Source organism: Rhinopithecus roxellana, chromosome 3, assembly GCF_007565055.1.
Source record: "Rhinopithecus roxellana isolate Shanxi Qingling chromosome 3, ASM756505v1, whole genome shotgun sequence".
Taxonomy (NCBI): domain Eukaryota; kingdom Metazoa; phylum Chordata; class Mammalia; order Primates; family Cercopithecidae; genus Rhinopithecus; species Rhinopithecus roxellana.
This window is the reverse complement of record NC_044551.1, coordinates 55,428,322-55,455,597: the sequence shown is the minus strand read 5'-3', so window position 1 is coordinate 55,455,597 and position 27,276 is coordinate 55,428,322. Positions and strand designations below refer to the sequence as shown.

Genomic DNA, 27,276 nt, shown 5'->3' with positions numbered 1-27,276 from the left:
GTAAAGCAAGGCTAATCAAAAACACAAAAATTTCACTGTACCATCTTAAGAAGGGCCCAATAACTAGAATCTGAAAAATACCAACAGTTAGTAATAGAGTTGGATTAAGATTTGATTTGATTTTGATTTATTTTTTGAGATGGAGTCTCACTCTGTCACCCAAACTGGAGTGCAATAGCACACAACCTCAAACTCACTCCACCTCCCAGGTTCAAGGGATTCTCTGGTCTCAGCCTCCCCGGTATTTGGGATTACAGGCGCACACCAACAAGCCCAGCTAATTTTTGTATTTTTAGTAGAGACAGGGTTTCACCATGTTGGCCAGGCTAGTCTCAAACTCCTGACCTGAGGTGATCCGACTGTCTCGGCCTCCCAAAGTGCTGGATTACAGGCGTGAGCCACCATGCCCAGCCAGATTAAGATTTTTTTTTTTTGAGATAGAGTCTTGCTCTGTTGCCCAGGCTGGAGTGCACTGGCACGATCTCGACTCACTACAACCTCCGCCTGCCAGGTCCTTGGCCTCCCAAAGTGCTAGGATTATAGGGGTGAGCCACCACGCCTAGCCCAGATTAAGATTTTAAATTTCTGTCGCCCAGGCTGTAATACAGTGACGTGACCACTGCTCACGGCTGCCTCGACCTCAAGTGATCCCTCTACCTCAGCCTTCTAAGTAACTGGGAACACAGGCATGTACCACCAGGCCAGCTAATTTTTTTTTATTTTTATATTTTTTGTAGAGACAAGGTCTCACTTTGTTGCCCCGGCTGGTCTCGAACTTCTAGGCTCAAACAATCCCTCCCAAAGTGCTGTGATTACAGGCATGAGCCATGGCATCTGGCCTAATTTTACATTTTCTAGTAGCCACGTTAAGTAGTAAAAAGAAATATGTAAAATTAATCTTAATATATTATATATATTATTATATATATTATACATATATTTTTATATATATACACACACACACACATATATATATATATATTTTTTTTGAGGCGGAGTCTCACTCTGTTGCCTAGGCTAGAGTGCAGTGATGCAATCTCAGCTCACTGCAACCTCTGCCTCCCGGGTTCAAGCAATTATCCTGCCTTAGCCTCCCAAGTAGCTGCGATTACAGGTGCGAGTCACCAAGTCCAGCTAATTTTATTTTTAGTAGAAACTGGGTTTCGCCATACTGGCCAGGGTGGTCTCAAACTCCTGACCTCAAATGATCTGCCCACCTCGGCCTCCTGAAGTTCTGGGATTACAGGCGTAAGCCACTGCACCAGGACTAATAGTGTATTTGACTCAATATATCCAAAATGTTATCACTGCAACATGTAACCAATATTTTTAAAATATATTGAGATATTTTACTTTTAATACTAAATCTTCAAAATCCTGTGTATCTTTTACACTTAAAGCATATCTCATGGCCAGGTGTGGTGGCTCACACCTGTTTATCCCAACACTTTGGGAGGCTGAGGCGGACAGATCGTCTGAGCCTAGGATGTCAAGACCCACCTGGGCAACAGAGCAAAATCCTGTCTCTAAAGAAAGTACAAAAATTACCCAGGTGTGGTGGTGTGCACTTGTAGTCCCAGCTACTAAGGAGGCTAAGGTGGGAGGATCACCTGAGCCCAGGGAGGTCCAGGATACAGTGAGTTGTGATCATGCCACTGCACTCCAGCCTGGGCAACAGTGAAACCCTGTCTCAAAAACACAAACAGCCGGGTGCAGTGGCTCATGCCTGTAATCCCAGCACTTTGGGAGGCCGAGGCGGGCGGATCATGAGATCAGGAGATCGAGACCATCCTGGCTAACCCGGTGAAACCTCGTCTCTACCAAAAACACAAAAAATAAGCCGGGCGTTGTGGCAGGTGCCTGTAGTCCCAGCTACTCGGCAGGAGAATGGAGTGAACCCGGGAGGCGGAGGTTGCAGTGTGTCAAGATCGCACCACTGCACTCCAGCCTGGGCGACAGATATAGGCTCCGTCTCAAAAAAAAAAAAAAAACACACACACACACACAAACAAAAAAAAGATCGACTGCAACTGAGTGTGTCACTTTAGATTGGGTATTCAGGGAAGGCTTCTGAGAAGTGACATTTATGACAGACATGAACAAGAGAAACCCATGCAAAGATCAGAAGGCAGAGCTTCAGATAGGGAAAACAACTAGAAAAAAGGCCTTGGGATCAGAAACAAACTTAAGAAGGCCAATATGACTGACACTTAGTGGGAAACAGGGAAAGTGGCAGAAAATGAAGTTGGAGAAAAGGGCAGGAACAAATGGGGCAAAATAAGGTGTCTAGACTTTTCATATAGGTATAAAAATAGACACAGGATAGGAACAATATAAATATATTGATGTCAACATATGAATGGAGAAAAGCTCTACCAGAACTCATCCTCATCCCACCCCTCTACCAAAGAAGTAAAGATAAAAGTCACGGCCTTGCTTTGGGCTACTACTAAAAAAATCACTGGCTACTACCAACCCTCAAAGCAATTTTTCCCTAGAGCAAAGATTGTGTGGAGAACATAAATGCACACAGCAAAGCAATCCTTATCCTCATAATTTTTCCTGTTCTAGTGGAATCTGCTAGAGTTTCCCATCCCTGCCTCCTTCCAGTACCTGCCCCATCCAGGTCATCCCCTTGCTTTGGCGCTTGCTCCTAAGAAGTCCATCCAGTCTCAGGGGGAAGAGCTCAGTTCATACAGTTTTGGGGCACCTATTTTTTGCCAGACACTGCAGTAGTTGTTAGGATAAGAATCAGAACAGTCTCTGTTGTCTACCCAAAATCTATGGGCTACTGGGGAGAGAGGCAGAGGAAGCTATGCTTTTTTTTTTTTTTTTGAGACAGAGTCTCGCTCTGTTGCCCAGGCTGGAGTGCAGTGGTGCGATCTTGGCTCACTGCAAGCTCCGCCTCCCGGGTTCACACCATTCTCCTGCCTCAGCCTGCCGAGTAGCTGGGACTACAGGCGCCTGCCACCACGCCCAGCTAATTTTTTATATTTTTAGTAGAGACGGTGTTAGCCAGGATGGTCTCGATCTCCTGACCTCGTGATCCACCCACCTCAGTCTCCCAAAGTGCCGGGATTACAGGTGTGAGCCACCACGCCCGGCCGGAAGTTATTCTTACTGTTAAAACAAATTGTGAAAGGTACGTTTCTACCATACCAGTTGGCACCCAGAGTATATCTCCCACACAGAACCAATATGAGTGGTTCATCTAAATGGGTAAAAACCCAAAGCCCAAAGGTATACAAATGTGCCTGTAGTTGGAAACATAAAAATGCTCATTAAAAGAAGCAAGCAAACAAAAGAAAACTCAGCACCTTTGCCTGCCACTAACAGATTTCTCAGACTTGCAGTGACTTTAATTTCAGCCATACATAACAATTTTCTTTAGAATATTTGTATTATCTGTGTTTGTCATTAGTTTCAGGGCATTTCACACATACAATAACCTCAACAAGTCTACTAAATGCCAACACATTAAGTAGACTGACTCTAAAAAAAAACCAAAAGGTTTCAAAATTAGAGTAAAAACTGAAGAGTGTTTCAAAATAAAAAGGGTTCCTAGAGCGAAATAATTTATTCAGGCATGGGTAAATAACCCATGCTAAAACCATTAAATGAAACAACAGTTGTTGGGGAACAGAATGTGTTCCCAGTGTGTCCAAGTATCACTCCACAGATTACTTGCTAATTGTAATGAAGAAACGAACCTTTAAAATAAAGAAATCCATCATCAGTCACCAGCTTAACCAAGAGAGTAAATTCAGTTATCAACAACAGCAACACAACTTGACCTTAAGTGCCTCCTGATATGATGAAATACGCAGCCCACAGCCTTGCCTCTGAAACATCAAAAATGGTCAACATTCATCTAATCAAGACTGGGACTAACTTCCAGTTTAAAAGAATATTTCTGTAATGATGGCATGAGTAGCTCCACTGACCCTCTCCTCAGGGATACAACCCTAACTGGTGAAAATTATAAAAGGCTCAAAGTCTCCGGAAAATGTCTTAAGCTCATACAGCAAATACAGAAACATCTATGTGACAAATACTACTAAATCTTGATAGGAACAGTTAAGAATCTGTGGTTTTTTAGCCACAAACCCAGCCCTGCCCCACAATGTGAGGAAGCTCTACTCCAGGGACATACAGCCAAGAACACGGGGCTTTCACTCACCCTAACTCCCAGCTAAGGGCTATGGTCTCTCCCTCGGATGGGTAGCCAGCCAGCCAGCATTTCTCATACACCCCAGCTATATGCTGTAGAAGTTCTATACCAGGCAAACACAGCTAGAGGTCCAGGGCTCTCTTCTTCCATCCAGGCACCACTCCTGGGCCAGAAGCTCTACCACAGGGCAGCAGGCAAAGAATAGTGAGCCTCTATCATGCCCACAACAGCTTGCTCAAAGAGCAGAGGTACCACACCAGGATAAATAAAGTACCCAACTCAAATTTGGCCGTCAAAGTATGGTGTGGTAAGTCAAAGTATGGTGTGGTAAAAGGAAAGCAGCTTTTACTTAAATGTTTGTAAATGGGAAAAGAGCCCAGCTCAAGCCTCAAAGGAATCATTTCGGTTTTTTGGCACTGAGTGAAGGGGTTTAAGAAGAAAAACTTGGTGTAAGAAACACACGGGAGTGGTGCAGGAGGGTACAGGTCCGCATGCCATATGTATGTATGTATGTATGCATGTATGTGAGAAGACTCACATGTCACCCTGTCTTGCTCTGTCACCCAGGCTGGAGTGCAGTGGCGCAATCTCAGCTCACTGCAACCTCTGCCTCCTGGGCTCAAACGATTCTTGTGCCTCAGCCACCCAAGTAGCTGCGATTACAGGTGTGCACCACCAAGCCTGGCTAACTTTTGTATTTTTAATAGAGCTGGGGTTTCGCCATGATGGCCAGGCTGGTTTCAAACTCCTGGCCTCAAGTAATTCACCTACCTCAGCCTCCCAAAGTGCTGGGAATACAGGTGTGAGCCACTGCGTCTGCTCTGCACACCTTGCTAATGGCTATCTTGAGTAAGCTGGTGGTATAGCTGGCATCATCTTGACTTCAGCCTGGTGGTGGCAGACCATCTGTAACTTTTCCTAAGCAGGAGAATTCCACAGCTGAGTCCCTATGTCTGATTTGTTTTAAAGTTAGCCCCTGGAAAAATCGCTTGAACTCAGGAGGTAGAGACTGCAGTGAGCCGAGATCACACCACTACACTCCAACCTGGGTGACAGAGCAAGACTTCGTCTCAAAAAAAAAAGCTTCTGGAATTTCTAAGCAAGTGCACAGTTAGATGAGTACTGTACACAGGAGTGCCTGGTGGAAAAGGAAGGAAAATGAAGAGTTTTAAAATACACTGTAAGGCCCAGATGTGGTAGCTCACACCTGTAATGCCAGCACTTTGGGAGGTCGAGGTGGGAGGATTACTTGGGGCCAGGAGTTCAAGACCAGCCTGGCCAACACAGCAAACCCCATCTCTACTAAAAATGGAAAAAGTTAGCCAGGCATACAGTGCCATGTGCCTGTAGTCCCAGCTCCTCAGGAGGTTGAGGCAAAAGTATCACTTGAACCCAGGTGGTGGAGGTTGCAGTGGGGAAAGCACATCACTGCACTGCAGCCTGGGTGACAGAGGAGACTGTCTCAAAATACAAAATAAGGTCAGGCACAGTGGCTCCCGTGGCTCACACCTGTAATCCCAGCACTTTTGGAGGCTGAAGTGGGAGAATCACCTGAGGTCAGGAGTTCAAGAACAGCCTGGCTAACATGGTGAAACCCCATTTCTACTAAAATTCAAAAAATTAGCTGGACGTGGTGATGCATGCCTGTAATCCCAGCTGCTTGGGAGGCTGAGGCAGGGGAATCGCTTGAACCCGGGAAGCAGAGGTTGCAGTGAGCCAAGAACGCACTACTGTACTCCAGCCTGGCGACAGAGCAAGGCTCTCTCTCAAAAATAAAAATAAAAATAAATAATTAAATTTAATTAAATTAAATACATTGCTAGACTGCTTTCTGAGATTAAGGGGCCTGGCATGGTGGCTCACACCTGTAATCCCAGCATGTTGGGAGGCTGAGGTGAGCAGTTCGCCTGAGCTCAGGAGTTCAAGAACAGCCCCGGTAATATGGCAAAAACCCACCTCTACTAAAAATACAAAAGATTAGTCAGATGTGGTGGCTGGCACATGCCTGTGGTCCCAGCTACTTGGGAGGCTGAGGTGAGAGGACTGCTTGAGCCCTGGAGGTCAAGGCTGCAGTGAGATAAGATTGTGCCACTGCACTCCAGCGTGGGTGACAGAGGAAGACTGTCTCAAAAATAAAAATACAAAATACAAAATAAAATAAAAAGATTAAGAAGGGAAAAAATTTTAAATGCATTTTAAAGCTGGGATTCTGAGTTACAATAACATTTGGAGACTTTAACACTCCATTTCCAATAACAGAACACTAAGAAAAAGATCAACAAGGAAATACAAGCCTAGAACCACATTACTCACAAACAAGACCCAAAAGACATTTACAGAATACTCCACTCAACAAAAGAAAAATGCACATATTTTTCTCAAGTACACATGGAACATTCTCCAGGACAGACCATATGCTAGGCCACAAAACAAGCCTCAGTAAATTTAAAAGAACTGAAATCATACAGATATGTTCTCTGATCATAATCAATAACAGAGACATACAAAAACTTCACAAATATGTGGAAATGAAAAAAGTCACTCCTATATAACCAACAACTCAAATAAATCACAGGCAAATGAGAAAATATTTTGAAATGAATGAAAATGGAGACACAGCATACCAAAACTTCTGAGATGTAGTCAGAATGAGATGTAGATTACTACTTCTGAGATGCAGATTAGACGGACTTTCATAGCTGTGTGTAAATGCCCATACAGTTCTCCCTCAGTATATGAGGGGGGACTGGTTCCAGGACCACCTGCAGATACAAAAATCCAAGGATGCCCAGGTCCCCTATATTAAATGACATAGTAGTATTTTCATATAATACACGCATATCCTCCCATATACTTTAACTCACCCCTAGATTACTTATAATACCTAATATAAATGCTATGTAAATAGTTGCTATACTATATTTTTTTGTTGTTCTACTATTTCTGTTAATCTTTTTGAATATTTTCAACATGACATTGGTTAAACCTGCATATGTAGAACCTGCAAATATGGAGAGCTGACTGTACTTTTTTTTTTTTTTTGAGACAGGGTCTCACTCTGTTGCCCAGGCTGGAGCGCAATCTCAGCTCACTTGCAACCTCCGCCTCCCGGGTTCAAGTGATTCTCCTGCCTCAGCCTCCTGAGTAGATGGGATTATGGGGTGCACCACCACACCTGGCTAATTTTTGTATTTTTAATAGAGATGGGGTTTCACTATGTTGGCCAGGCTGGTCTCGAACTCCCGACCTCGTGATCCACCCACCTTGGCCTCCCCAAGTGCTGGAATTACAGGTGTGAGCCACCGCACCCAGCCTATCTTCTTTTTTTTAATAAAAGATTTTGGCCAGATGCAGTGGCTCACACCTGTAATCCCAACACTTTGGGAGGCCAAGAGAGGAGGATCACTTGAGCCCAGGAGTTTATGACCAGTCTAGTGAACACAGCAAGAACTTGTCGCTACAAAAAATTTAAATTAGCCAGGCATGATGGTACATACCTAATATCCCAGCTACTCAGGAAGCTGAGGCAGGAGGATCACTTGAGCCCAGGGGGTTGAGGCTACAGTGAGCCATGATTGTGCCACTGCACTCCAGCCTGGGTGACAGAGCAAGATCTCAAAAAAATAATAATTAAAACTTCACCAAATGACACTATCACGAAAGTGAAGACAACCCACAGAATGAGAGAAAATACTTGCCAACCATATACCTGATAAGGGAATTGGATCCAGAATACATAAAGAACTTTTATACAACCCAATAATAAAAAGAAAAATAACCCAATTTAAAAATAGGTAAAGGATTTTAAAAGGTGGTTAAAGAAGATGCAAAAATGGTCAATAAGTATATGAAAAGATGCTCAACATCATTAGCAATTATGGTAACACAAATCAAAACCACAATGAGGCTAGCCAAGGTGGCTCACGCCTATAATCCCAGCACTTTTGGAGACCAAGGCTGACGGACTGCTTGAGCCTCAGGAGTTCAAGACCAACCTGGGCAACACGGCAAAACTCCATCTGTATTAAAAAAATTTAAATTTAAATTAAAAAAAAAACACAGTATCACACCCACTACTACTCTAATAATCAAAAAGATAATGATCCAATCAATGGTGTCCAGCTTTTTAAAAAAAGATAATGAGGCATCAGTAAGGAGAAACTGCAACCCTCAGGCATTGCTGGTGCGAATGTCAAGTGGCCACTTTGGAAGTCCGGCAGTTCCTCAAAATGTTAAACACAGACTAACATATAACATAACAATTCTACCTTTGGACATACACTCAAGAGAAATGAATATGTCCACACAAAAACTCATACACAGATATTCACTGCAACATTATTCATAGTAGCCAAAAACTGACAACGCAAATATCTATCATGTGATGAATGGGTAAATAAAATGCGTATTTCAGCCAGGTGCAGTGACTCATGCCTATAATCCCAGCACTTTGAGAGATCAAGGTGGGCAGATCCCCTGAGGTCCAGAGTTCAAGACCAGCTTGGCCAACATGGTGAAACCCCGTCTCTACTAAAAATATAAAAATCAGGCCAGGCGCAGTGGCTCATGCCTGTAATCCCAGCACTTCAGGAGGCTGAGGCAGGCGGATCACGAGGTCAGGAGATCGAGACCAGCCTGGCTAACACGGTGAAACCCCAACTCTACTAAAAATACAAAAAAATTAGCTGGGCATGATGGCATGTGCCTGTAGTCCCAGCTACTCGGGAGGCTGAGGTAGAAGAATCGCTTGAACCCGGGAGGCAGAGATTGCAGTGAGCCGAGATCACACCACTGGGACTGCACTGCAGCCTGGACGACAAAGTGAGACTCGGTCTCAAAAAAAAAAAAAAAAAAACATACATATATATATGTACACACACACACACACATACATATATACACACACACCCACACCCACACACGAAAATCAGCCAGGCATGGTGCTGTGCACCTGTAATCCCAGCTACTCGGGAGGCTAAGGCATGAGAATCACTAGAACCCAGGAGGCGGAGGTTGCAGTGAACCGAGATCATGCCACTGTACTCCAGCCTGGGCCAAACAGTGAGACTCTGTCTCAAAAACTAAAATTAAATTAAAATAAATAAAATAAAATGTGGTATTTCCATACAATGAAGTATTATTTCACTTAAAAAGGAATGAAATCCTGTAACATAGTAAAACATGAATGAGCCTTGAAAATATCACCCTAAGCGGAAGAAGCCAGTCACATAAAACCACAAGTTGCATGATCCCCATTTATATGAAATAAGAAGAATAGGCAAATTTATAATACAAGAAAGTAGATAAGTGGTTCCCTAGGCTAGGGGATTGGGGGAAAATGTGGAGCAACTGCTATTTGGGACGATGAAAATGTTCTAAAACTGACTGTAATGATGGTTGCACAACTCTGTGAATATACTAAAAACCACTGAATTGTACTTGTTTCACTGGGCGAATTACACGGACTGTAAATTACAGCTCAATAAAGCTGTTTTTTTAAAGTGCTTTGACTATGTAAATGTCCAAATCCACAAGAGATTGCCATGTGCAGTGGCTCAAGCGTAATCTCGGCACTTTGGGAGTTTAGGCGGGAGGACAGCTTCAGCCCAGGAGTTCAAGGCCAGCCTGGGTAAAATAGTGAGACCTCAACTCTACAAAAAATAAAAAACAAAAAATTCAGCCAGGAGTAGTGGCACAAACCTGTAGTCCCAGCTAGCTACTCAGGAGGCTGAGTGTGGAGGAACCCAGGAGTCTGACTTGCAGTGAGCTACGACTGTGCCACTGCACTCTAGCCCAGGCGACAAAGTGAGACTCTGTCTCTAAAAAAAAAATTTTTTTAATTTTTTTACAATGTGCCAGGTGCAGGGGCTCACGCTTGTAATCCCAGCACTTTGGGAGGTTGAGGCGGGTGGATTACGAGGTCATGAGTTCAAGACCAGTCTGACCAACATGGTGAAACTCCGTCTCTACTAACTACAAAAATTAGCCAGGCGTGGTGGCATGCGTCTGTAATCCGAGCTACTCAGGAGGCTGAGACAGTAGAATCCCTTGAACCTGGGAGGCGGAGGTTGCAGTGAGCTGAGATCGCGCCATGGCACTCCAGCCTGGGCGACAGAGTGAGACTCCATCTCGAAAAAATAAATAAATAAAATGTGACTTATATAAGCCAGGAGTGGTGGCTCATGCCTGTAATCTCGCACTTTAGGAGGCCAAGGTGGGAGGATCACTTTAGCTCAGGAGTTCGAGATCAGCCTGGGTAACATAATGAGACCCTGTCTCTTTAAAAAAATAAAAATAAAAAAAAGTGTCCATAGTTTCAACAACAATTGATGTTAACTCCGGGCCAAAAAGATCAAGAAATTAAAGCAAGATGAAAGAATGTCAGACTTTTGGCATAAGACAAGGACGTTCCAAAGATGCTACTGTGTATTACAACAACTGGAGTCAAATGAGTACTGCAACATCTGGATTCATTTCAGTTTCTCAGCAGAAGTCTTTGGCAGTTTGGACAAGAAAATTCTTTTCTGTGCATGTATTACAGGTTGTTTAGCTTCTCTGTCCCTGCGCACTATACGTTATTAACACTTCACACAGACTGACTAAAGATGCTTCCATATATTTCCCAAATACCTTCAGCTAAAAGAACCACCAGGGCTACTGATGTATTCCCTATGACAACAGTCCCCAACATTTTTGGTACCAGGGACTGGTTTCATAGAAGACAATTTTTCCATAGAAGGGGTGGGGCAGTGGGGGAGGGGTAAAGGGCAGGGGAGGAATATTTCTTGATGAAACTGTTCCAACCACAGATCATCAGGCATTAGTGAGATTATCGTAAGTAGTATGCAACCTAGATCCTTTGCATGTGCAGTTCACAACAGGGTTTGCGCTTTTGTGAGGATCTAATGCTGCTGCTGATCTGACAGGAGGTGGACCTCAGGTAGTAATGCTCACTCGCCACCCACTGCTCACCTCCTCCAATGTGGCCCGGTTCCTAGCAGGCCACGGACTGACTGATACTGGTCCATGGTCTGAGGGCTGGGAACACCTGCCCGATGACACTTCACGCAGACTGTCAAAAACTGGTTTGTTTGGAAGGAAAAAATGCGCAACAAAATATATGTGACATGAAAGAGAGGAGCTATTTGCTTTCTTTCTCTTCCCTACTCCTAAAACATCAAATCTACTCAAGAGTTTCAAAAGACCTACAAACTTCTGCTTAGAGTTTTCAAAAAATGTGCAAACTCCTGCTTGTTAGAAATGCATCCGGAGGGCTTGGTGGCTCACACCTGTAATCCCAGCACTTTGGGATGCCAAGGCATGTGGATCACCTGAGGTAAGGAGCTCGAGACCTGTCTGACCTATGTGGCGAAACTCTGTCTCTACTAAAAATACAAAAAATGAGCCAGGTGTGGTGGTGGGCGCCTGTAATCCCAGCTACTTGGGAGGCTAAGGCAGGAGAATCGCTTGTACTTAGGAGGCAGAAGTTGCAGTGAGCCGGGATCGCGCCATTGCACTCCAGCCTGGGCAACAAGAGCAAAACTCCGTATCAAAAAAAAAAAAAAAAAAAAAAAAAGGCCGGGCGCGGTGGCTCAAGCCTGTAATCCCAGCACTTTGGGAGGCCGAGACGGGGGGATCACGAGGTCAGGAGATCGAGACCATCCTGGCTAACATGGTGAAACCCCGTCTCTACTAAAAAATACAAAAAAAAACTAGCCGGGCGAGGTGGCAGGCACCTGTAGTCCCAGCTACTCGGGAGGCTGAGGCAGGAGAATGGCGTAAACCCGGGAGGCGGAGCTTTCAGTGAGCTGAAATCCGGCCACTGCACTCCAGCCTGGGCGACAGAGCGAGACTCCGTCTCAAAAAAAAAAAAAAAAAAAAAAAAAACAGAAAAGAAAAAAGAAGTGCATTTGGAACTACAAGTTTAAACCTGCTTAAGCCAATCACAACTTAAAAATACTCTCTCTTAGTCTGTTTTGTAACTAGAGGAATATACATATAAAAAATAAAAATTACAATATAAAATATATATATTTAACACTATACAAAATACAAACACCTACAAATAGACAAGCAGTAAACACATCAAATCATAAACAATAGTTGTGTTAAGAAAGCTCCAGGGGTTACCATTCTTATAGTCGACACACTTCAATAATGAAAAAATACATTTTTTAAGGCCAAGAGTTTTCATTTTACATCTGCTTAAATTTCCACAGGAATTAGACATTTGCTCTATTTCTCTTCCTTTCTCCAAAATTATCCCAACTTCTGAAGAGCTGCAAATCATTATGTATTTCTCTTGTTAAGCACATATCAAGAAGTAGGTAATGTAGTTAATAACTGCACTCTCATGAAAGTTCAGGAGAGAAAGTTTACAAACCTAGTCTTCAGTAGCACAAGTAGGTAAGCAATAGTTTTTTTGTTTGTTTGCTTGTTTTGAGACAGAGTCTCGTTCTTGTCACACAGGCTGGAATACTATGGCACGATCTGAGCTCACTGCAAGCTCCACCTCCCGGGGTCAAGCAATTCTCCTGCCTCAGCCTCCCAAGTGGTGGGATTACAAGTACCCACCACTCAACTAATTTTTGTGTTTTCAGTAGAGACCGGGTTTCATCATGTTGGCCAGGCTGGTCTTAAACTCCTGAACTCTGGTGATCCACCCGCCTTGGCCTCCCAAAGTGCTGGGATTACAGGCATGAGCCACCACAACCAGCCGGTAAGCAATAGTTTTGTCATATTATCTGGATTTGTGAAGGCAGCGTTTACCAAGAGTCAATTTTCCTCACCCAGGGGACTCTGCGTTTTACAATCAAACAGCAGGGGTTTTATGTTTTATTCTCAAATAGCAGTATAGCTCCAAATAGTCATATCTATTAGGTACTTAATGTTCTTACTATTTGGTGTTTATAAAGACGATAGTTTAAAATACTTCAACAGTCTTGGAAAAATCAAACTAATCAAAACAGTCCAATGTATTATTTACTTTCCATTAAGCTTCACCTATTATATACACTTCTATATATTGTGTACACTTGCATCACATAAAAGGAAAATACATTTGTATTTGTTAGCAACTGTATCTTTACTTTCATTTCTAAGTCTTCTTCTTACCAGTTCCCACATCAACTTGTTTCTTTACCAGATAATGTATTATTGTTTCTATCATTCCTAAAGCTGTAAAAATAATTTGAACTGGCCAGGCGTGGTGGCTCACGCCTGTAATTCCACCACTTTAGGAGGCTGGGGCGGATGGATCACCTGAGGTCAGGAGTTTGAGACCAGCCTGACAAACATGGTAAAACCCCGTCTCTACTAAAAATGTAAAAATTAGCCAGGCGTGGTGGCGCTCGCCTGTAATCCCAGCTACTCGGGAGGCTGAGGCAGGAGAATCGCCTGAACCCAGGAGGTGGAGGTTGCAGTGAGCTGAGATCACACCATTGTACTTCAGCCTGGGTAACAACAGTGAAACTCCGTATTGAAAAAATAAAATGAAATAAAATAAATGGAATAGTGTGTAGTGCCTGCCACCTGATGGTAAGAAGTACCACATTCCAAAGAGTATGTTCCTTTTCCCTCAAGGAGGGTTGGGGAAAGCGAGGAACTTTAGAATTCTCAATGACCATTTGAGCAAGACAACCATCTGGAAATGTAGCAGGGATTATAGGGTTCAGGAGGATAGGGCAAAGAATGCTGAGCTCCTGAGGGAAAGAAATGAATAGGAGCCTAGAGAGTAATGCAATGCAACAAAGATGAGATTCAAAACATGAAAATGAAAACCTCACTTTGAGGCAAAATATGACACCTAAGAACTTCCTTACAGCACTGCTTCTACTTCTATAAATATTGCACCACTCCACCAAAAGAAAATTTGAGGTAAAGACATGAATTTGTTTTTGAGTTCTAGTCAAGGTAAATATGAAGCAATTTTTAAAAATATAATAATAAAGGCAATGTCTAGTATAAAGGAGACTGAAAAACCATAGAGCAAGAACAGACAAGAGTGACAGAAAGAGAGGAATAAAATCACCTACTGATTCACTGCATAATTCCACATTTCAGATAAGAACAAATATTCAGATTGGGTGTAATGGCTCACATCTGTAATCCCACCACTTTGGGAGGCAGAGGCAGAATTGCTTGAGCCTAGAAGTTCAAGACCAGCCTGGCAGTCTGGGCAACATGGCAAGACCCCATCTCTACAAAAAATAAAAAATAAATAAAAATAAATACCTTAGTCAGGTGTGGTGGCACGCACCTATGGTCCCAGCTACTCAAGAAGCTGAGGTGGCAGGAGGCAGAGGTTGCAGTGAGCCAAGATTGTGCCATTGCACTCCAGCCTGGGCAACAGAGTGAGACTTCTCAAAAAGAAGCTGAGGTAAGAGGATGACTTGAGCCCAGGAGGTTGAGGCTGCAATGAGCCATGTTCACACCACTGCACACCAGTCTGGGCAAACAGAGATGTCTCAAAAAAAGAATCATGATCTATACAGCCCAAGTCTACAAAGAGAAGAATAAGAGGCAGAAAATATAACACTGGAGAATCATGGATAGGAAATACAAGCAAATTGTTAAACTGCCCAGAGTCAAAAGCAAACTAGAGAAAGACAATATGCCAAAGACAAGAAAAAAATTAATTTCTGTGAAGACCAGGGAAGAGTTCTACGATAATCAAAATAGGAAAGTGAGCATATTAGAAAACTTAAAAGAAATGAACAGTTTATTATTTTGAGAAACCAAAATCTTAAAAGAAAGGCTGCTTGCCAAAAAAAAAAAAAAAAAAAAATTCTGAATCTGACCAAGCTTCTAGATCTTCTATCAGTGTAACTAGAGCAGTATGTGGGAGGTAAGACGAAATGAATTTGACCATTGTTAAAGCTGGATGATGGCTAGATGGGGGTTCATCATACAATTCTGTCTACTTTTATGTATGCTTTTTAAAATGGCCGCTAATGGGCACAGATCACTAAAGTTGCTGTTCATGGTAGACATCAGCTCCTCTGGAAATCTTGAACTGCTGTAGACAGGAAAGCGCTCCTTCCTCCATGCTACTGTTCTGCATAGTACACACTCCTATTACTGTACTTACTTGCTTGTTTACTTCTATATCATCTCCAAATCATGAACTGTTTAAAGGAAAGAATGATGTCTTACTCATCTATAAATGCCATTACCTAGCACAGTGTGAAGGATGTTCAGTAAATGGATGATCAACTAAACAAAGCAGTAACAGAAATTATGATTTCTCGGAAGAAGACAGAAAAGGTGAGAGAAAGAGGTCCAAGAACAACAATATGGAATACAAATTTTATCAGAGTAAAGACAGAACTATCTATAAAAAACACTGCTAAATAGTGTGCTGAATGGCTGAAAAAAATGAATGAATGTATGAACAGTCTATTCAGTATATTCCTATACTGAAATGGAGCATATCAAGCCAACAAAATTTAATAATACTTTTCACTGGGAATATCTAACACCCTTTTTTCTAATCCTGTGCTCTCCAATCCCCTTTCTGATATTTACTTGATTTATCATCAGGCTTTTCTATATTTATTCATTCAATACACTGAACACCTACAAATGCCAAATACTATTCCAGGCACTTGAGATACATCGATTAACCAAAAAGACAAAAAAAAACCCAAGCCTTGTGAAGCATATTTTATAGTGGGGAGAGAAATAAATGGAAAACAAATAATAAATGGGTGAAGTACAAAGTATGTAACAAGACAATACACAGGGGTGGCAGACCTGTGAGAGGAAGACCAGTCTAAAAAACTTGAGTATTTTTGTCTCACTGGGAGTTTTTAGTAAAATGGCACTGATAAACTGCAGTAAGTCTCTTGCCTGTTTGGTATATACAAGAGTCCCCCATGACTAATCTCCCACTAATAGGAAAAGTTATACATTATCCTAAACAATACTGACAACCCCTACCTGATCAGTGCCCAGCTGTGAGGTACCAACTACTGCCACCATCACCCTCTGACGTCTCCTTAGCTGAAAAACAAAAATACATGTCTGTACAAAACCCACTAAGGAACAGCATAAATTACACTCACTGCTTTTAAAGGTCCTTCTCTGGCTGGGCGGTGGCTCACACCTGTAATCCCAGCACTTTTGGAGGCCGAGGCAGGCGGATCACCTGAGGTCAGGAGTTTGAGACCAGTCTGGCCAACATAGTGAAACCCCATTTCTACTAAAAACACAAAAATTAGCTGGGCTTGGTGGCGGGCACCTGTAATCCCAGCTACTAGGGAGGCTGAGGCAGGAGAATTGCTTGAACCCAGGAGGCGGAGGTTGTAGTGAGCCAAGATGGTGTCACTGCATTCCAGACTGGGTGACACAGCAAGATTCCATTTCAAAAACAAATAAATAAATAAAGTTCCTTCTTTGATACAAAAAGAAAAAATAGGAAGGAAAAGCTATAAAACTGATTTTGAGCAAGGCACTGAAGTGAGATAACCAGCTTAGATTAAATTTAACAGACATTTATAACTAGCGGTTAGGCAAAACTTTTTGCTGAGTTAAGAGATCATCAGTTCTCTCTCCAAATATAGATATCTTTGATTAGTAGTCTCTATTTACTGGTTGAGGACATCATTGTCTATAAAGCTATATCTTAAAAGAATCTCATTCTTGCTATAAAGAGTTCAGCCCGTCATTGTATTTATAAAAATCCGTTTGTTCAAATATGCATGTGCTGTATGCCAAGTAATACTCCCACAGTTAATCACTATTCTACATTTTATCATTAAAATAAGTTTTCTCTCAGTTGTGAGTCCGTATAAGTTAACAAGTAAATAAACATAATTTTCCTATCACCTTGGAGACACTCATATCAATTCTCTACAGTTTAAGTATTTTGTTTTATTGACCAAGACACTGTGGCCAAAAGATGTTAAGGAGATAAACTGACTTCTCTAAGGTCCCAGGCTCATTAGTGACACTTCTAGAACTTTAAATGCAAGTTTCCTGTCTCCACCCAGTACTCCCTAAAGATTATACACTTTTACTTTTGTTCAGTGCTGTCCATTAATATCTCAACTTAAATTAACTGGGAATTTTTAGCTTTAGACTTGAGAAAGAACAAAAATACATCAACTTCATAGCCTATCTGCCTACTAAATTATACTACATCAGAACTGAAGACTGAAATTGATGGAGTCATTTAAGATACTCTACACAAGGTTAACAAGGTGAAGATTAAGAGAAGAATTTTATTAATACATAACTCAAACAAAGGTTTATTATACAGAATATACTAGGAACTCTTGTGAATCAACAAGACAAATATACAAGAAAAGTGAACAAAGGGTGTAAGCAGAAAATACATAGAAAGGAAGAGCTAAATGTTTAATTAATATCAGAAGAGATGTTATTTCACTGGTTATCAGGGATTTAAAATCCAAACAGTGAAAAACTACTTTATGATCATCAGACTAGCAAAAATTACGAAGTCCAAAAATTACAAACTTCAAAAATATTCAGTGCTGCCAAGAATGCATGGAAACAGAAACTCTTACACATTGCTACTGGGAATATCCATTAATACAACTTTGGAGAGCTATCTAGCAGTCTCTAAATGAAATTAAGTGTGAGTATATATTTTGTGTATTTTATAACCAGGACATACAGAGGGTCACACACCACATAAAAATGGTGGCTCACCCCTATAATCCAACATTTTGGAAGGCTGAGGCAGGCGGATCACTTAGAGTGCAGGAGTTTGAGACCAGCCTGGGCAACATGGAGAAACCCCATCACTACTACAAAAACAAAAATTAGCTGGGCGTGGTGGGGCACACCTGTAGTCCCAGCTACTCAGGAGGCTGAGATGGGAGAATCACCTAAGCCCAGGAGGTCAAGGCTGCAGTGAGCCAAGATCGTGCCACTGCACTCCAGCCTGGGAGACGGAGTGAGATTCAAAAAAAAACAAATTTCAGTCAGATATGGACCATATATATACAACAGTGATCCCATAAGATTTTAATGGAGCTGAAAAATTCCTATCACATAGTGACATTATAGCCATCCTAAGTCGTAGCAAATCACATTACTCACACATTAGTGGTGATGCTGGTGTAAACTAACCTACTGCACTGCCATTTGTATAAAAGCATAGTACATGCAATTAGGTACAGTACATAATACTTGAAAGTGATAATAAACAACTATGTTACTGGTTTATGCATTTACCACATTACACTTTTTTTTTTTTTTTTTTTTAGATGGAGTTTCACTCTTGCTGCCCAGGCTGGAGTGCAGTGGTGCAATCTTGGTTTACTGCAACCTCCGCTACCTGGGTTCAATTCTCCTGCCTCAGACTCCCAAGTAGCTGGGATTATAGGTGCATGCCACCACATCCAGCTAATTTTTGTATTTTTTTAGTATAAACAGGGTTTCACCATGTTGGCCAGCCTGGTCTCGAACTCCCGACTTCGTGATCCACCCACCTCGGCCTCCCAAAGTGCTAAGATTACAGGTGTGAGTCACCACACCTCGCCTACTTTTTTTTTTTTTTTTTTTTAAGAGTTAGGATCTCTGTCACCCAAGGTAGACAGCAATGTCGGCATCATAATTCACTACAATCCTGAACTCTTGGGCTCAAGTGGTCGTTCCACCTCAGCCTCCTGAATAGTGGAGACTTGGAACTACAGGCATAAGCCATCATGCCACGCTAATTTTTTTACTTCTTGTAGAGATAGAGTCTGGCTATGTTGCCCAGGTTGGTCTCAAACCCCAGACCTCAAGCAATCCTCCCACCTCAGCTTCCCTAAACCCTGGGATTACAGACATGAGCCACCAAGCCCCGCTACTATACTTCTTATCATAATTTTACAATGTACTACTCCTATTTAAAAAAAAAAAAAAAAAAAGCTAACTGTAAAACAGCCTCAGACGGGTCCTTCAGGAGATAATTCAGAAGAAGGCATTGCTATCATAGATGACAGCTCCATGAATGGTATTGCCCCTGAAGACCTTCCAGTGAGACAAGATGTGGAGGTGGAAGACAGAGATATTGATGATCCTGAACTTGTGTGTACCTGCGTTAATGTGTGTGTTTGTGTCTTTGTTTTAAACAATGCAGAGCTACACAACGTGTTTGCGTTTTAAGCTAAGTGTTACTGCAACAGAGACAAAACATTAGTTTATAAACTAAAAGTTACAATAAGCTAAGATTATTGAAGAAAAACATTTATTAATAAATTTGGTGTAGCCTAAGTGTACCCTAATGCCCTAGGCCTTCACTTCCACTCACCATTCACTCACCGATTCATCCAAAGCAACTTCCAGTCCTCCAAGCTCCATTCAAGGTAAGTGCCCTATACAGATGTACCATTTATTTTTAAATTTTCTACACTGTATTTTTACAGTACCTTTCTAAGTTTATATATGTTTAAACACACAAATACCATTTTGCTGCAGCTGCTTACAGTATTCAGTGCAGTAACATGCTGTACAGGCTTGTAGCCTAGATGCAATAAGCTATATACCACATAGCCCAGGTATATAATAGGCTGTACCATCTAGGTTTGTTCATACGATGTTCATAGAACGAACAACAAAATTGCCTAATGACCCATTTCTCAGGATGTATCCCAGCCTTAAGCAACTCCTGACTGTATCTTCTATGACCCAGCAGTTTCACACCTGGTGCTATAATCACAGATACTCCTGCATGGGCACACAAGAATAAGGAGACAAAGGACTAGGTTGTCTGCACAACCTAGTTATCTACAGTAACAGAGACTTGGAGACAATATGTGAACATCTTTAGTGAAAGATGTATAAAATGTAGCTTATTCTTCCCTTGTACAATTTGTTCCCTCTGGCTGGAAAGCTTTGGTCTCTAGATAAAAGCATGTCTTGCTCTTTGACAGCATTCCATTCTGCTCAAGTTGTCCTCTATTTAAAGAGGTGTCCACTAACTGCCAATCTAAAATGGCTCACTCCTCAACCCAGAATCTCTATATTCCCGACATCCTTCTTAATTTTTCTGCATAATACTATTAACAATAGGAATACTGTTCATAGTGCTATATTGTTAATAGTTTACTGTACTGTAAACACATTTTAAACTATACATGTGTTGGTTGGGTGCAGTGGCTCATGCCTGTAATCCCAATACTTTAAGAGGCCGAGGCGGGTGGATCACCTGAGGCCAGGAGTTTGAGACCAGCCTGACTAACCTGGAGAAACCCCATCTCTACTAAAAATACAAAATTAGCCAGGCATGGTGGCGCATGCCTGTAATCTCAGCTACTCAGGAGGCTGAGGCAGAAGTATCGCTTGAACCTGGAAGGTGGAGGTCACAGTGAGCCGAGATCGCGCCACTGCACTCCAGCTTGGTCAACAAGAGTGAAACTCCGTTTCAAAAAAAAAAAAAAAATAGATAGTTGGAGAGTTGGAAATAATTAGATAGTTGGAGAGTTGGAGGTGGGGGTTACACATACGTTAATAAGGGGAAAGAATGAAGATTTTGGGCTTCTCCAACTCATTGGTGCCTGCATGGCTCATAGGAGGAAAACAACTTCAGAAAGGTTGAAATACACAATGTTTTTGACACGGATGTCAAGTATTTTAAGACAACTACATATGTCAGAGTTGAAGAGAGACCCGTGCTAAAAAGCCAGAGATTTGGGAGTCATCAAAATAGAGGCAGTAGTTGAAACCACCACGGATTCGACCATTCAAGAAGAGTGTGCATTAAGGTCCTTAATTCCTACACTACGTAGTTTGGATTTTAATCTGAAGGTTTTCAGAAGAGAGCAGGGTAGTGTCTCAGAGTGAAACATCTAAAGTGGTCAGAGAAAAAAGACAACCAAGGAAAGACTGGCTAAAACATAAGACGGAAATAAGGAAAATATGGTGACCCAGAAGTATAAGAAGAAAATTTCAAGAATGAACAAGTAGTTAAAATGGCAAATGAATAAACAGATTCCATTAGATTTAGCAACAAAAATATCAATGGTGATCACCACTACATCAAATTCAGTGACTGCTATGGACTGTCAGCCTTCAAAATACTGAAAAAAAAATAAAACAAAATAAGTAATAGGGAGGTGAAGAAAATGAATATAGATAATTATTTCAAGAAACTTAAAGGAAATAAGCTGGGCATGGTGGCACACAGAAGTAGTACCAGCCACTCATGAGACTGAAGTGGCAGGATCACTTGAGCCCTGAAGTTTGAGGCCAGCCTGGGTAACAGAGACCTTATCTCTTAAAAAAGGAAAAAAAAAAAAAAAAAAAAAAAAGCTAAGAAAAATAATTACAGACAAAGCTGAAGAGTAATCTAAGGATCTAAGGTAAGGAGAGTATATTGAAGATAAGGCTTGATTTGAGGCCAGGCATGGTGGCTCACCCCTATAATTTCAATATATTTCAGGAGGCCAAGGCCAGCAGATCACTTGAACCCAGGAGTTTGAGACCAGCCTGGGCAATGTGGCAAAACCCCATCTCTACAAAAAAAATTTCAAAAATTAGCCAAACATTGTGGCCTGTGCCTCACCTGTGGTCCCAGCTACCAGGGAGGCTAAGGTGGGAGGATTGCTTGAGCCTGGGAGGCAGAAGTTGCAGTGAGCCAAGATAGCACCACTGCACTCAAGCCTGAGGAACAGAGTGAGACTCTGTCTCAAAAAAAAAAAAAAAAAAAGGTAAGAGACTTGGATATGCTTAAATCCTTAAGTTAGTACTAACTGAAAAAGGAATAACTGAATGTTATGAATTGAATTGTGTTCCTCAAAAATTCATGTTGAAGCCCTAACCCCTGAACCCTCCGTATTTGGAGATAAGGTTTTTAAGGAGATGATTAAGATAAGATGAGGTTGTTAGGGTAAGGCCCTAAACCAATATAACTGATGCCATTATAGGAAAAAGAGACAAGGGCCGGGCGCGGTGGCTCATGCCTGTAATCCCAGCACTTTGGGAGGCCGAGGCGGGCGGATCACAAGGTCAGGAGATTGAGACCATCCTGGCTAATACGGTGAAACCCTGTTACTACTAAAAATACAAAAACTAGCCGGGCGAGGTGGCGAGCACCTGTAGCCCCAGCTACTTGGTAGACTGAGGCAGGAGAATGGCGTGAACCCAGGAAGCGGAGCTTGCAGTGAGTCAAGACCGCACCACTGCACTCTAGCCTGGGCGACACAGCGAGACTCCATCTCAAAAAAAAAAAAAAAAAAAAAAGTAAGAAAGAAAAAGACACAGCAGGCCAGTGCAGGGGTTCATGTTTGTAATCCCAGCACTTTGGGAGGCTGTGGCGGGCAGATCACCTGAGGTCAGGAGTTTGAGACCAGCCCGCACAACATGGTGAAACACGTCTCTGCTAAAAACATAAAAATTAGCCAGGTGTGGTGGTGGGTGCCTATAATCCCAACTACTCAGGAGGCTGAGGCAGGAGAATCACTTGAACCAGGAAGGCAGAGGCTGCAGTGAGCTGAGAGCAGGCCACTACACTCCAGCCTGGGAGACAAGAGCGAGGCTCCATCTCAAAAAAAAAAAAAAAAAAAAAAAAAACAGAAAAGAAAAGAAAAAGAGACAGCAGAGGTGCATGTACACACAAGATGACCATGAGAAAAGGCAGCAAGAAAGTAGCCATCTGCAAGCCAAGGATGGAGGTCTTATAGGAAACCAATCTTATCTGCGCCTTGATCTTGGACTTCCACCCTCCAGAACTGTGAGAAAAAAAAAATTCTCTTGTTTCAGCTACCCAATATAAGGTATTTTGTTGTGGCAGCCCTAGCAAACACATGAAGGAAATATTGCCCATAAAGAGAAAAAAATTAGAATATAATTAGAGATGGACAGATAGAGGTCTTCATGTTTACAAGTGAAACAGAACAGAAAGCAATGACGTTCCCGCTCAATGTATTTCGCTTCCTCTATGAAGCAGAAGGGAACTTTAACCAGTCAAGAGTAAAGAGGGGGCCAGGCCTGTTGGCTCACGCCTGTAATCCCAGCACTTTGGGAAGCCAAGGTGGGCGATCACCTGAGGTCGAGAGTTCGAGACCACCCTGACCAACATGGAGAAACCCCATGTCTACAAAAAATACAAAATTAGCTAGGTGCGGTAGCGCATGCCAGTAATCCCAGCTACTCGGGAGGCTGAGGCAGGAGAATCACTTGAACTCGGGAGGCGGAGGTTGCAGTGAGTTAAGATCGCGCCACTGCACTACAGCCTGGGCAAAAAGAGCAAAACTCCAACTAAAAAAAAAAAAAAAAAAAAGAGTAAAGAGGGGGCCAGGCTCACTCCTGTAATCCCAGCACTTTGGGAGGCCGAGGTGGGTGGAGTTCAAGGAGGTCAGGAGTTCAAGGAGGTCAGGAGTTCAAGACCAGTCTGGCCAAAATGGTGAAACCCTGTCTCTACCAAAAATACAAAAATTACCCAGGCTTGGTGGCAAGCATCTGTAATCCCAGCTACTCTGGAGGCTGAGGCAGGAGAACTGTTTGAACCCCGGAGGCAGAAGTTGCAGTGAGCAGAGATCACGCCACTGCACTCCAGCCTAGGCGACAGTGAGACCCCATCTCAAAGTAAATAAATAAAGAGGAAAGGTGGTGGGTTATTAGCCACCATGATAAACAGGAGCACATAGCAGGGACACACAGGATTGTTGGGCTGCCTGTCCAGTACCCAATAAACGTTTGTTACTGAATGAACACCTAACCGTCATTCATGAATTTTAGTTCATTTTTAATATAACAAGCTCTGACAGTAACCAGCAAAAGAAAAGCACTGGATGAGTTGGAATCTGGGTTATAAATCTAAGTATGTGTGACCTTTTGCAAGGCATTTACCTTTCTGCGCCTCAGTTTCATCAGACTGGATAATCAGCATAAGATCACCTCAGATTAAAATAAATGATGCCATAAATTTTTATACAGGTTTGTGCATTACTTCAGTGTTCTTCAACTGTTACCAACCAAAGTAGTGTATCTCAAGATTTATTGAACATTCCTTTAATCTAGAGATCTTGTTAAAATTGCAGATTTTGATTCAGCAGCTCTGGATTGAGCCTGAGATCATGCATTTCTAATAAACTCTCAGGTGATGCTATACACCACAATTCGAGTAGCAAGGGTAAAGAACATTGATGCAACTTAAGCTCTACAAAGCTTATAACTGTACTTATCTGTAATCAGCCTGAAAGTCAGCAAACCAAAGACACTAGAGACTCACACTTGCACTAAATGTGTTTTGCCATTCCTTAAATGCTCTGAAATTAACAGTCCCTATTTGAAGCTGATAAAGAAAGGAAAAAATACTACCATCAATAACACTAAATTAGAAGTGAGGTTAAATATATACACACACATAGGTACAAATATATAACACAAAGGTCAAAATCCAAATTATCAAACATTACCTTATTCAAAATTTGAATATTTTTATTGCTGAGAAAAAAAAATTTTGTTTCTGGAAAAATCTTCAGTGTATTTTAATAGCCACATGCCTACAAGGATCATGCTGCATTCTGGTTTGATTCCATATGTAAATATACTCAAACATCACAAAATCTGATGATTTTTCTATTAATGATCAGATAATCTTTACATATCTGTTTAAAACATCTAACATATTACCACAGCCAAATGTGTTTGTGGTGAAAATTCTCTTTGGCCTTAGGAAGTGAGACTAGGGCAGAGACCACCCTCCTACCCTGGGGCTATAACATATGGCCACAAACCATTACTATAATTGTTTCTACTATACCCTGTGCTAGGTTACTGCAGAAACAGAAAATACCAGTCCTATCACAACCAAAAGGGAAAATGAAAATTTTTCTAATTTCACCGAAATTTTTCTCAGTAATGAAAGATGTAAAATGTGTCATGCAATGGATGTCTCCTATAGAAGAGTCACCCTGCCCTTAATCTGAAGCTTCTCTACTGAACAGAGAAGTTTGAAATAACGTGAAAATGGAGGAGGAAAATTCCTATCCGAGGGGGGGAAAGCATTATGGCTGCAAACTGCTCTTCCTTACTTCCTTCTGAAGAATAACCGAAATCTGAAGGGCACTACCGCACTATAACTGAGCTCGTGTAAATTATGGAGGGGAGGAGGTATGTCAACTGCAACCTTGGCACTAGTAGTTTATTTACCAGTCCTTGCTATTTAGTCAAATCACTTTCAGATAGGAGTACTTCTCTCATTAACCACCATGTCACAAAATAATAAAGAAAAAATGACACATGCAATGAGCAAAAGTAGTTTTGCTGAATCACAAATACCCCCAAATACAAATCTGCAGGAGTCGCTGAGCTTGAGAATTGGCGGCCATACCTCTCCATGAAGCTCCTCTCAACAAATGGACAACTACCTTCCCTTTTTCATTAAAAGCATGTAAGGGTCAAATGTTTAAAGCTATCACACTATTGCTATTAGCAACAAGGTCGTGTGCGCAGTAACAATGCACAACGGCCTTATACTCGAGATAACCACTTTATCTCAAATTTTGCACCACCTATTCCCCCAAGGGCAAATACATCACCCAGGTCCGCAACCGCGGCCACGATGGGTACACTCGGCTCTGCTCAGCCTAGCATACTGTCCCTCCCACCCCGCACCCTGATTGCTCCGCTACCATGCTACCCACTCCCGGGCTTCCTCGGCCAGCCCCCAGTTCCCCGAGTTCCCAAGGTTACGCAAACAGCCAAGTCTGCAGGCCGCCCTTGCCTCGCTACCGTTATCCCCCATCTCCCGGTAGCCCCACTTTCCTCCCTCGCCTCTCGGGTCTCGGGTGCCCAACCCACTCCCTTCCACTCCCGCGCGCTCTGTGGCTCTCGGGCCGGGGCCTCACCGTTTGGTTCGGTCGGGAATTGCCCGGCCCTCCCGCTCCCACTTCCCAGCACGAAGTGGCGTCGGTTGGTCCCGCGCCCCACGCTGCCAGTCCCCACTCCGCCGCCTACTGATGCCGAAAGCGGCTTCTAGGAACACGCCATGTTTAGCGTCGCGGTTCCAAACGACGCCGACGCACGAAAACTACGTCACAGGAGCCCAGCGCGCATGCTACCAGCAGAGAGCGAAGGCGATGGGCGAACGTTGGAAGGGGAAGGAGGGGCTTTCTCTTCGAACCAAAAGGCGCGGGGGTAGCCAAATCAGTTGTGTGCGCTTGCGCAGTATAAAGAGCCGGGAGTCCGGACTAGCCAGATCTGTCACCATGGAAACCATAGGTCTGGTTTGCCCTACTCCAAGGGAGCTCAATGGTTTCCCGGGTTGATTGAAGCTTCAGTCAGAACCATTTCACCCTTTCTATTCCACATATCAATTGCGGATCCGTCACAGCAGAGAAGAGTTATTTAAAGAATCTTACTCCCATCAATCCACCCTCCCTCCCGCAAATGTTTATTTTTTAAGTTACCCAAATTGCTTGCCGTTTACTCCTGAGTAATAGAAAGAGTGGAAAAATATAAAAGGACATAAATCCAGTTTTGCTTGCCTCTGCTAAAAGCTAGCATAGTCACCTAAATGTTCTTATCCTCAAAAAGAGAACTTACTCAGGCGCAGTGGTGCGTGCCTGTAGTCCCAGCTACTCCAGATATTGAGGCAGGAGGATCACTTGAGCCCAGGAGTTTGAAGCCAGCCTGGGACATATAGACAGTTAACACACACACCCATTTCAAAAATAATGTGGGGTGGGCGCAGTAGCTCACACCTGTAATCCCAGCCCTTTGGGAGGCCGAGGCGGGCGGATCACGAAGTCAGGAGTTCGAGACCAGTCTGGCCAACATGGTGAAACCTTATCTCTACTAAAAATACAGTAATTAGCCTGGACGCCTGTAATCCCAGCTACTCGGGAGGCTGAGGCAGGGGAATCGCTTGAATCCGGGAGGCGAGGTTGCAGTGAGCCAAGATTGCTCCACTGCACTCCAGCCTGGGCAACAGAGTGAGACTCCATCTCAAAATAAATAAATAAATAAGAGACTCCATCTCAAAATAAACAAATTAATTAAAAATACACACCAACTACATATTTCTTAAAAATAATAATAATAAGGCCGGGCGCAGTGGCTCACGCCTGTAATCCCAGCACTTTGGGTGGCCGAGGCAGGCAGATCACCTTAGGTGAGGAGTTCAAGACCAGCCTCACCAACATGGA

General features: G+C 42.6%; 1 protein-coding gene across 2 annotated transcripts in view; it reads right to left on the bottom strand.

Moving 5' to 3' along the window:
* The window catches only part of IPO11 (importin 11), a 234,481-nt gene extending 208,320 nt beyond the window's left edge, over positions 1-26,161 (bottom strand). The window contains exon 1 of one of the 2 annotated variants that reach the window (XM_010385211.2): positions 25,978-26,161. Coding sequence is in view for 1 of the 2 variants with exons in the window: in XM_030926735.1 (XP_030782595.1) it covers positions 16,112-16,153 (42 nt within the window). In the remaining variant the exon portion in view is untranslated. Of the gene's footprint in view, positions 1-16,111; positions 16,169-25,977 lie in introns of those variants that run through there. The other variant, XM_030926735.1, reaches the window with a different exon arrangement.
* Between the last annotated feature and the right edge of the window lie 1,115 nt (positions 26,162-27,276).